At 42.0% G+C, this 12,731-nt stretch overlaps 1 protein-coding gene across 1 annotated transcript in view; it reads left to right on the forward strand.

Annotated features, from left to right (window-relative positions):
- LOC128684426 (uncharacterized) overlaps nt 1-12,689 on the forward strand; it is a 157,549-nt gene extending 144,860 nt beyond the window's left edge. Inside the window, exons 5-6 of the mRNA XM_053770574.2 lie at nt 47-164; nt 12,239-12,689. Of these exons, the coding sequence (XP_053626549.2) occupies nt 47-164; nt 12,239-12,358 (238 nt within the window). The 3' untranslated portion in view covers nt 12,359-12,689. The remainder of the gene's footprint in view (nt 1-46; nt 165-12,238) is intronic.
- The last annotated feature ends 42 nt before the right edge of the window (nt 12,690-12,731 follow it).

Here is a 12,731-nt window from a genome sequence, read left to right on the forward strand (position 1 = left end):
AGAGACAGTAGTGAGAGGTGAGTGTTTAATTAACACATTTCTGCAGACACGGTCGAGTCAAGGTACTATGGATGAAGAATGAAGTGAGTATCTCCAGCACCAACCTGCTGCTCCAGCCTGCAGCCTACCCTCCTGAGTGGGTCAGACAACAGGTCCAGTCTAAGGTACAGTATGTAATGTTGTATTACAACTCCCACACGGCTCAGGGATTATTATTATAATCAAAAAGAACTGCTAAACCACCAAACCAAGGAACAGATGAGAACTGGACCAGTGACGAGTGAGTGGTTTATGCACTGGCCTGGAGTTTTATGACCCACTTGCCATAGGTTCAATCCCTGTCTGTTCCGTGGTTTAACTCCCACACCATACCACTACAACTCACTCCCACACCACTCCAACTCACTCCCATATCACCACATTCCACTCCCACAACACTACAACTCACTCCTGACTCTTACAGTACTATAATAATGTACAACTGAGTCCACACCACCACAGGAGATCATGTACCTAAACCTCAATGTCCAAACATCTGCTTGTGCATTTTTATTACATATTTGGGGAAGCCCTAAACCTGTATGGGGCATATAGCATTTGCAAAATGGGAGATCATCAGTGTTATGTGCACACTTGTGTGTTCAACACACAGGTGTTACTCCTTCCACCCAACATCACTCCAACAACCCGTTCAGTAAGATAACAATTCTATGTTCTAAACCAGTATGGGTCACAGAGTACTGTGGGTAAGGGGGTGCACGAGAGTTGGTTAGGTTAGTGGAGGTAATGTAGACCCACACAGTAAATACTTCTAGCCTTTGTAAACTTTTATCATGAGGTCTTGTGTGCTGGAATCCCTTACGAAGTGTGACCTGTACGGGTTTACCCATTGTTTTTAATGATGATTAATAATAACAACAATAATAATATACACTTGTATCATGGCTGCACTGCCACTAGTATTCCTGTACATGGAGAAAATGAAATATATATCTTAAATTTTTTATCAAAATATACAGTATTTGCCTTACTTTTTCCTCTTCTAGGGAGATGCCTTGATGCTTGTTAAGTTTTTGATCCAAGGAATTGGATTATTACATTCATGGATGGGTGCTAAACACATGAGTGTTATACAGCACCTAGGAGGTTTTTTTAAAAGGAGGCTTTCAGGTTTGATCCAAGGAAAGGGGAACACATCAAATCCCCTGGATCAAAAGCCCCCCTCATCAGCTTCAAGGAACTTTCCTCGAGGGGCCAAGAAAATGAAAATACAGTGGTCCCTCAATAATCGTCCAGCCTGAAAGTCGTCCATTTCGGAAATACACAGTGGACCCCCGGTTTACGATATTATTTCATTCCAGAAGTATGTTCAGGTGCCAGTACTGAACAAATTTGTTCCCATAAGAAATATTGTGAATTAGATTAGTCCATTTCAGGCCCTCAAACATACACGTACAAACGCACTGACATAAATACACTTACATAATTGGTCGCATTGGGAGGTGATCGTAAAGCGGGGGTCCACTGTAGTCCTGTTTTTTCGTCAAAATATTGGCTCGCAAATGGTCCGGTAACTCGCTAATAGTCCTTTGTCCCAGACGCGTACTCATGCTCTGAGCCACCTTGGCCTTTCCTTCCCAGCCAGTGTACCATTGTTTACCAGTGAGCGACGGTCCCCTCACGTGCTCCAGCGAAATATTTCATAATATTCCATTTATTTTAGTGCTTGCAAGTTATTTAAGTGCTAAATAAGCTACCATGGCTCCAAAGAAAGCTCCTAGTGCCAAGCCTTTGGTAAAGAAGGTGAGAAATACGACTGAATTTAAGAAAGTCATTTTAAGAAAACCATTGAGATTATAAAGTCACTTAAAAATAACTCGGGGAATCTGTCTCATGTCCCACCATTACTGTACAAGCGAGCGGCCCATGTCCTTTCTCATGCTATTTCATTACTTTTTAACAAGTCACTAGAGACTAGCACCTTCCCGAAACTACTCAAGATGGCAAGGGTTACACCAATACATAAAGGTGGTGACCCTACAGACTTAAACAGCTATAGGCCAATATCTAACTTACCATTGCTATCCAAAATCTTTGAGAAACTCGTGCACAGGAGGCTATATTCATTTATAACGGCTCAAAACATACTCAACCCCTGCCAGTTTGGATTCAGGAAAAATAAAAGCACTAATGATGCAATCATAAAAATGCTAGATCTGCTTTACACAGCATTGGAAAATAAGGAATATCCACTAGGAATTTTTATTGACCTAAGAAAAGCTTTTGACGCAGTAGACCACGACATCCTACTCCACAAACTTGATCATTACGGTATAAGAGGCCATGCGCTTGCTTATATCAAATCTTACATTACTAATAGGTATCAGTACGTCACCATTAAAGACACAGCATCAACAACACGGCCACTTGATACTGGAGTTCCGCAGGGAAGTGTCCTTGGTCCCCTGCTCTTCCTCATATACATCAATGACCTTCCAAACGTATCCCAACACCTGAAACCCATTCTCTTTGCTGATGACACGACTTATGTCATCTCTCACCCTAATCTTGCAACCCTCAACACCATTGTTAACGAGGAGCTGATTAAAATATCGACTTGGATGACAGCCAATAAACTTACGCTTAACACTGACAAAACCTACTATATTATGTTTGGTAGCACAGCAGGAGATGCACAAATTAACATTAAGATTGACAACACTCTAATTACCAGAAATAATGGGGGAAAATTCCTAGGCTTGTACCTTGACAACAACCTGAATTTCAGCACCCATATCCAGCATATAACCAAAAAAGTATCCAAAACGGTTGGGATCCTCTCCAAGATACGATACTACGTGCCGCAAAATGCCCTTCTCACACTATACCTGGAGTTTACCTGGAGAGAGTTCCGGGGGTCAATGCCCCCGCGGCCCGGTCTGTGACCAGGCCTCCTGGTGGATCAGAGCCTGATCAACCAGGCTGTTGCTGCTGGCTGCACACAAACCAACGTACGAGCCACAGCCCGGCTGATCAGGAACTGACTTTAGGTGCTTGTCCAGTGCCAGCTTGAAGACTGCCAGGGGTCTGTTGGTAATCCCCCTTATGTGTGCTGGGAGGCAGTTGAACAGTCTCGGGCCCCTGACACTTATTGTATGGTCTCTTAACATGCTAGTGACACCCCTGCTTTTCATTGGGGGGATGGTGCATCGTCTGCCAAGTCTTTTGCTTTCGTAGTGAGTGATTTTCGTGTGCAAGTTCGGTACTAGTCCCTCTAGGATATTCCAGGTGTATATAATCATGTATCTCTCCCTCCTGCATTCCAGGGAATACAGGTTTAGGAACCTCAAGCGCTCCCAGTAATTGAGGCGTTTTATCTCCGTTATGTGCACCGTGAAAGTTCTCTGTACATTTTCTAGGTCGGCAATTTCACCTGCCTTGAAAGGTGCTGTTAGTGTGCAGCAATATTCCAGCCTAGATAGAACAAGTGACCTGAAGAGTGTCATCATGGGCTTGGCCTCCCTAGTTTTGAAGGTTCTCATTATCCATCCTGTCATTTTTCTAGCAGATGCGATTGATACAATGTTATGGTCCTTGAAGGTGAGATCCTCCGACATGATCACTCCCAGGTCTTTGACGTTGGTGTTTCGCTCTATTTTGTGGCCAGAATTTGTTTTGTACTCTGATGAAGATTTAATTTCCTCATGTTTACCATATCTGAGTAATTGAAATTTCTCATCGTTGAACTTCATATTGTTTTCTGCAGCCCACTGAAAGATTTGGTTGATGTCCGCCTGGAGCCTTGCAGTGTCTGCAATGGAAGACACTGTCATGCAGATTCGGGGTGTCATCTGCAAAGGAAAACACGGTGCTGTGGCTGACATCCTTGTCTATGTCGGATATGAGGATGAGGAACAGGATGGGAGCGAGTACTGTGCCTTGTGGAACAGAGCTTTTCACTGTAGCTGCCTCGGACTTTACTCTGTTGACGACTACTCTCTGTGTTCTGTTAGTGAGGAAATTATAGATCCATCGACCGACTTTTCCTGTTATTCCTTTAGCACGCATTTTGTGCGCTATTACACCATGGTCACACTTATTATTTTTATTATCACACTGGCCGATTCCCACCAAGGCAGGGTGGCCCGAAAAAGAAAAACTTTCACCATCATTCACTCCATCACTGTCTTGCCAGAAGGGTGCTTTACACTACAGTTTTTAAACTGCAACATTAACACCCCTCCTTCAGAGTGCAGGCACTGTACTTCCCATCTCCAGGACTCAAGTCCGGCCTGCCGGTTTCCCTGAATCCCTTCATAAATGTTACTTTGCTCACACTCCAACAGCACGTCAAGTATTAAAAACCATTTGTCTCCATTCACTCCTATCAAACACGCTCACGCATGCCTGCTGGAAGTCCAAGCCCCTCGCACACAAAACCTCCTTTACCCCCTCCCTCCAACCCTTCCTAGGCCGACCCCTACCCCGCCTTCCTTCCACTACAGACTGATACACTCTTGAAGTTATTCTGTTTCGCTCCATTCTCTCTACATGTCCGAACCACCTCAACAACCCTTCCTCAGCCCTCTGGACAACAGTTTTGGTAATCCCGCACCTCCTCCTAACTTCCAAACTACGAATTCTCTGCATTATATTCACACCACACATTGCCCTCAGACATGACATCTCCACTGCCTCCAGCCTTCTCCTCGCTGCAACATTCATCACCCATGCTTCACACCCATATAAGAGCGTTGGTAAAACTATACTCTCATACATTCCCCTCTTTGCCTCCAAGGACAAAGTTCTCTGTCTCCACAGACTCCTAAGTGCACCACTCACTCTTTTTCCCTCATCAATTCTATGATTCACCTCATCTTTCATAGACCCATCCGCTGACACGTCCACTCCCAAATATCTGAATACGTTCACCTCCTCCATACTCTCTCCCTCCAATCTGATATTCAATCTTTCATCACCTAATCTTTTTGTTATCCTCATAACCTTACTCTTTCCTGTATTCACCTTTAATTTTCTTCTTTTGCACACCCTACCAAATTCATCCACCAATCTCTGCAGCTTCTCTTCAGAATCTCCCAAGAGCACAGTGTCATCAGCAAAGAGCAGCTGTGACAACTCCCACCCTGTGTGTGATTCTTTATCTTTTAACTCCACGCCTCTTGCCAAGACCCTCGCATTTACTTCTCTTACAACCCCATCTATAAATATATTAAACAACCACGGTGACATCACACATCCTTGTCTAAGGCCTACTTTTACTGGGAAAAAATTTCCCTCTTTTCTACATACTCTAACTTGAGCCTCACTATCCTCGTAAAAACTCTTCACTGCTTTCAGTAACCTACCTCCTACACCATACACTTGCAACATCTGCCACATTGCCCCCCTATCCACCCTGTCATACGCCTTTTCCAAATCCATAAATGCCACAAAGACCTCTTTAGCCTTATCTAAATACTGTTCACTTATATGTTTCACTGTAAACACCTGGTCCACACACCCCCTACCTTTCCTAAAGCCTCCTTGTTCATCTGCTATCCTATTCTCCGTCTTACTCTTAATTCTTTCAATTATAACTCTACCATACACTTTACCAGGTACACTCAACAGACTTATCCCCCTATAATTTTTGCACTCTCTTTTATCCCCTTTGCCTTTATACAAAGGAACTATGCATGCTCTCTGCCAATCCCTAGGTACCTTACCCTCTTCCATACATTTATTAAATAATTGCACCAACCACTCCAAAACTATATCCCCACCTGCTTTTAACATTTCTATCTTTATCCCATCAATCCCGGCTGCCTTACCCCCTTTCATTTTACCTACTGCCTCACGAACTTCCCCAACACTCACAACTGGCTCTTCCTCACTCCTACAAGATGTTATTCCTCCTTGCCCTATACACGAAATCACAGCTTCCCTATCTTCATCAACATTTAACAATTCCTCAAAATATTCCCTCCATCTTCCCAATACCTCTAACTCTCCATTTAATAACTCTCCTCTCCTATTTTTAACTGACAAATCCATTTGTTCTCTAGGCTTCCTTAACTTGTTAATCTCACTCCAAAACTTTTTCTTATTTTCAACAAAATTTGTTGATAACAGCTCACCCACTCTCTCATTTGCTCTCTTTTTACATTGCTTCACCACTCTCTTAACCTCTCTCTTTTTCTCCATATACTCTTCCCTCCTTGCATCACTTCTACTTTGTAAAAACTTCTCATATGCTAACTTTTTCTCCCTTACTACTCTCTTTACATCATCATTCCACCAATCGCTCCTCTTCCCTCCTGCACCCACTTTCCTGTAACCACAAACTTCTGCTGAACACTCTAACACTACATTTTTAAACCTACCCCATTCCTCTTCGACCCCATTGCCTATGCTCTCATTAGCCCATCTATCCTCCAATAGCTGTTTATATCTTACCCTAACTGCCTCCTCTTTTAGTTTATAAACCTTCACCTCTCTCTTCCCTGATGCTTCTATTCTCCTTGTATCCCATCTACCTTTTACTCTCAGTGTAGCTACAACTAGAAAGTGATCTGATATATCTGTGGCCCCTCGATAAACATGTACATCCTGAAGTCTACTCAACAGTCTTTTATCTACTAATACATAATCCAACAAACTACTGTCATTTCGCCCTACATCATATCGTGTATACTTATTTATCCTCTTTTTCTTAAAATATGTATTACCTATAACTAAACCCCTTTCTATACAAAGTTCAATCAAAGGGCTCCCATTATCATTTACACCTGGCACCCCAAACTTACCTACCACACCCTCTCTAAAAGTTTCTCCTACTTTAGCATTCAGGTCCCCTACCACAATTACTCTCTCACTTGGTTCAAAGGCTCCTATACATTCACTTAACATCTCCCAAAATCTCTCTCTCTCCTCTGCATTCCTCTCTTCTCCAGGTGCATACACGCTTATTATGACCCACTTCTCGCATCCAACCTTTACTTTAATCCACATAATTCTCGAATTTACACATTCATATTCTCTTTTCTCCTTCCATAACTGATCATTTAACATTACTGCTACCCCTTCCTTTGCTCTAACTCTCTCAGATACTCCAGATTTAATCCCATTTATTTCCCCCCACTGAAACTCTCCTACCCCCTTCAGCTTTGTTTCGCTTAGAGCCAGGACATCCAACTTCTTTTCATTCATAACATCAGCAATCATCTGTTTCTTGTCATCCGCACTACATCCACGCACATTTAAACAACCCAGTTTTATAAAGTTTTTCTTCTTCTCTTTTTTAGTAAATGTATACAGGAGAAGGGGTTACTAGCCCATTGCTCCCGGCATTTTAGTCGCCTCATACGACACGCATGGCTTACGGAGGAAAGATTCTTTTCCACTTCCCCATGGACAATAGAAGAAATAAAAAAGAACAAGAGCTATTTAGAATAAGGAGAAAAACCTAGATGTATGTATATATATATATGCATGTGCGTGTCTGTGAAGTGTGACCAAAGTGTAAGTAGGAGTAGCAAGATATCCCTGTTATCTAGCGTGTTTATGAGACAGAAAAAGAAAACCAGCAATCCTACCATCATGCAAAACAGTTACAGGTTTTTGTTTCACAGTCATCTGGCAGGACGGTAGTACTTCCCTGGGTGGTTGCTGTCTACCAACCTACTACCTTGTCGAAGGCTTTTGCAAAGTCTGTATATATTACATCTGCATTCTTTTTGTCTTCTAGTGCATTTAGGACCTTGTCGTAGTGATCCAATAGTTGAGACCACTCACTACTTGTAGTAGTGATCCAATAGTTGAGACCACTCACTTATTTATCCATACCTCACCTATGCTATTTGTGCTTGGGGATCAACTGCAGCAACACACCTAAAGCCAATAATAACCCAACAAAAAGCTGCAGTAAGAATAATCACTAAATCCCATCCCTGGCAACACCCCCCCCCACTCTTCATAGACCTAAACTTACTCCCAGTTCAGTACATCCACACTTACTACTATGCAATCTACATCTACAGGGCCTTAAACTCTAATATCAACCTTGACCTAAAACGCTTTCTTGATAGTTGTGACAGAACCCACAGGCATAACACCAGACACAAACATCTCTACGACATTCCCCGTGTCCGACTAAACCTTTACAAAAATTCAATGTATGTCAAAGGCCCTAAAATCTGGAATACCCTACCTGAGAACTCTAGAACTGCAGACACATTCATCACCTTCAAAACTACCATTAGAAAACATCTTATCTCCCTGATACACCCCGTCAACTAACTACACGAATACCACCTGGTGGTTCACACTTACACTCACTCACTCATTTGACCATAAACAGAAATATTAATCTCAATCTTAAAATAATGAATCCTGTGATACTCCAATACTGAAACTATGTACTGTGCCAAAACAAAAGCATTCACATTGCTAAACTCACAAACTAGTATTTAGTCACTTAGCCATAATACCAACTTACCTCATAATTTGTAATATTTTACAATTAAGAATAAAACTAAGTATGCCCGAAATGCCTAGCCATGCTAAGCGTTCTAGTGGTACACTCTGTAATCACAATTTTACTACATGTAAACCACACAATAACCAAATTTCTGTAAACTCAGCATTGTAATCCTTATAGAGAATAAACTTTGAATTTGAATTTGAATTTGAAAAAAACATCATTGAACAATATGACAGTGGCGTACGTGTGGGCGAACTGGCCAGGATGTATAACAAATCCCGTACAACCATATCTTCCATCATAGCCAAGAAAAAGGAAATCAAGGACACTGTTGTTGCAAAGGGGGTAAATATGCTGACAAAAATGAGATCACCAGTACTGGAAGAGGTTGAGAAGTTATTATTGGTGTGGATAAATGAGAAACAATTAGCAGGAGATAGTCTTATGATGTTGCTTATTTGTGAACAGGCTAGGCAGTTGCATGACGATTTGGTAAAGAAATTGCCTGCAACTAGTGATGATGTGAGTGATTTTAAGGCCAGCAAAAGCTGGTTTGAGAGATTTAAGAAGCGTACTGGCATACACAGTGTGGTAAGGCATGGTGAGACTGCCAGTTCGGACCACAAGGCGGCTGAAAAATATGTGCATGAATTCAAGAAGTACATAAACAGTGAAGGACTGAAACCTGAACAAGTGTTCAATTGTGACAAAACAGGCCTCTTTTGGAAGAAAATGCCAAAGAGGACCTTCATTACACAAGAGGAAAAGGCCCTCCAGGACACAAGCCTATGAAAGACAGGCTGACGCTAATGTTCTGTGCTAATGCTAGTGGGGATTTCAAAGTGAAGTCATTACTAGTGTACCATTCTGAAAATCCCAGAGTGTTCAAGAAAAACAATGTTATGAAGAGTAAATTGTGTGTGTTTTGGAAATCTAATAGTAAGGCATGGGTCACGAGGGAAATTTTCGTCGAGTGGTTCAATGAAGTGTTTGGCCCTAGTGTGAAGAATTACCTCCTGGAAAAGAAATTGGATCTCAAGTGCCTCCTAGTAACGGACAATGCACCTGCTCATCCTCCAAACTTGGATGACCTAATTCTGAAGGAGTTTGGGTTCATCACAGTAAAGTTCTTGCCCCCGAATACCACTCCTCTCCCCCAGCCCATGGACCAGCAGGTCATTGCAAACTTTAAAAAACTCTACACCAAAGCAATGTTTGAAAGGTGCTTGAATGTGACCTCAGACACTCGCTTGACCCTACGAGATTTTTGGAAAGAACACTTCAGTATTCTCCATTGCGTAAGCCTTATAGGTAAGGCTTGGGAGGGAGTGACTACCAGGACTTTGAACTCTGCTTGGAGAAAATTGTGGCCAGATTGTGTCCACAAGAGGGATTTTGAAGGGTTTGGGGCTGACCCTGATGAGCCTATGTCAGTTGTTAAATCCATTGTGGCACTGGGGAGTTCCATGGGGTTGGATGTGAGTTTGGAGGATGTGGAAGAGCTGGTGGAGGACCACAACGAACAGCTAACCACTGAGGAGCTGCAAGAGCTTCAGCAGGAAGAGCAACAGATCGCAGCTCAGAATCTTGCTGCAGAGGAGGAGGAAGAGAGATGGAAGAAGGTGCCTTCTTCAGAAATTAAGGAGATTTTTGAAATGTGGGGTAGGATGGAAAGATTTATGGAGAAACATCACCCAGAGAAGGATGTTGCAAGCCATATCGGCAACTTGTACAGTGACAGAGTCTTGGCCCATTTTAGGGAAGTTTTAAAGAGACGCCAGAAACAGAGCTCTCTGGACAGTTTTTTTGCGAGACAGAACTCCAGTGACTCTCAAGGTGGTCCTAGTGGCATTAAGAAACACAGAAGAGAAGTAACCCCAGAAAAGCAATTGGTACCCAAGGTGTTGATGGAAGGGGATTCCCCTTCCAAACAATAAATCATCCAATCAGTCCCCTTCTCCAGTCTTCCATACACAAAGAAGAATCGCCAATAAAGGTAAGTTTTATTCTGTTAATGTTTAATTCATCATGTGCCACTGTATTGTTTATGTACTACATATATATTTCATGTAAAAAAATTTTTTGTTTTAATACTTCTGGGTGTCAGGAACGGATTAATTGAATTTACATTATTTCTTATGGGGAAAATTGATTCGTAAATCGTCCATTTCAATAATAGTCCCACTTCCAGGAACGGATTATGGACGATTATTGAGGGACCACTGTACCTCTTCTTCCTTGAATCAATTATTATAATAAAAAAGAAGCACTAAATTTCCTTGGATCAAGCTTGATTATTACCTCCAGTAACCTAGGTGCTCTATGACCTGTCAAGTATTACCTCCAGTAACCTAGGTGCTCTATGACCTGTCAATTATTACCTCCAGTAACCTAGGTGCTCTATGACCTGTCAAGTATTACCTCCAGTAACCTAGGTGCTCTATGACCTGTCAAGCATTACCTCCAGTAACCTAGGTGCTCTATGACCTGTCAAGTATTACCTCCAGTAACCTAGGTGCTCTATGACCTGTCAAGTATTACCTCCAGTAACCTAGGTGCTCTATGACCTGTCAAGTATTACCTCCAGTAACCTAGGTGCTCTATGACCTGTCAAGTATTACCTCCAGTAACCTAGGTGCTCTATGACCTGTCAAGTATTACCTCCAGTAACCTAGGTGCTCTATGACCTGTCAAGTATTACCTCCAGTAACCTAGGTGCTCTATGACCTGTCAAGTATTACCTCCAGTAACCTAGGTGCTGTATGACCTGTCAAGCATTACCCATGAGTATAATCTTTATATGTGCACCAATTATTATTATAATAATCAAAACAGTGTTAAACCTACGAGGGTCAATATTTGCACTAAAAACTGCCATTTTCACTTGCACACTTTATATGTAAAGCAGTAAACCCATGTGGGCCATTCAACACAAGGGTTTGTCTTCAAACAGCCTTTTCCTCAGGACTGATTGTCATCATCAACTTAAGCACTAAACCCAAAAGAGTCATACAGCACTGCTTTTTGGACTAGAGTAAGCTTAATCCTGAGCACAACTTAATTTTTACCTACATGTCAGCCATGTTGTCCTGGTCTCCAGTGTGATGGAAGTTCCATCTTTTATCTGCTAACAGGAACTGCATTACATTCATGAACGGGACGTTATCAGGTTCAATCCACCTTGGAAACGTTTCACCAGCCAGTGGCTTCACCAGTCCAATACAGTGAATTATTATTATTATTATTATAATCAAAAAGAAGCACTAAGGCACAAGGGCTTTACCAGTCCAATACAGTGAAGAATGGAGGAAGAGTAGTAGCTTGAGGGGAATCAGTCCCTCGGCCTGGAGTCAACGTGTTCTGTCCATCAGTCTTGGCTGGTGAAATGTTTCCACAGTAAATATAACCAAGAGTTGCCCAGTGTCTCATTCTTCAACTTGTCGTTGTTTTCTAAACTATTTAACGTAGTTTAAAAAACTGACTGATGCAATATAATTTTCTTAACCTTACTGCATCATGGAACCTCCCTTAGTGGGGCAGGTAATAGGTCTTATTTTTATCAGGGAAGAGCCAAACCTGTAGGGTTTATATAACACCTGGGGAATAGGAGGCATTCAGGTTTCATCCAGGGAATGGGAGGACAAATCAGATTCCCTGCATCAAAAGCCCCTTGCTGCAGTTACAGAAAGAGAGGCTCTATCCATCTATACTTGCTCAGATTTTAGGACTAATTTGTCTTTGGTGTTTTCGGTGCAGCTGGAGGAGTTATCAAGTGACCTCAGTCATGGGCATGGAGCTGTACGTCTACTGCTGCGACGCTGGGGTAAGCTGCTCAAGAAACTCATCCAGCGTACAGCACGAGCCATCACCCAGTGATGAGTGTCCTTATACACAGGTGTATGTGCCGAGAGACACGTGCCATTACACAGATGTATGCAGTGATAGATACACATTGTGACACAGACACATATGTCTAAGTCATTTACCAATAAAATTCTCTAGTCAACTAGTTTTATTGAAAAAACAAAATATGTGATCCCCTTAATTGCTGGACTCCAATCAAGAGTATAGTACACTATTTCACTCAGTGAAATATGTACATGGAGTACGTATATATATATGTATGATTATTATGTGTAAATGATGGTGAAAGTGTAGAATGATGGTGAAAGTGTTTCTTTTTTGGGTCACCCTGCCTTGGTGGGAGACAGCAGATGTGTTGAAAGAAAAGAAATATATATAGACTTGT

Source organism: Cherax quadricarinatus, chromosome 4 (assembly GCF_038502225.1).
Source record: "Cherax quadricarinatus isolate ZL_2023a chromosome 4, ASM3850222v1, whole genome shotgun sequence".
Classification (NCBI taxonomy): domain Eukaryota; kingdom Metazoa; phylum Arthropoda; class Malacostraca; order Decapoda; family Parastacidae; genus Cherax; species Cherax quadricarinatus.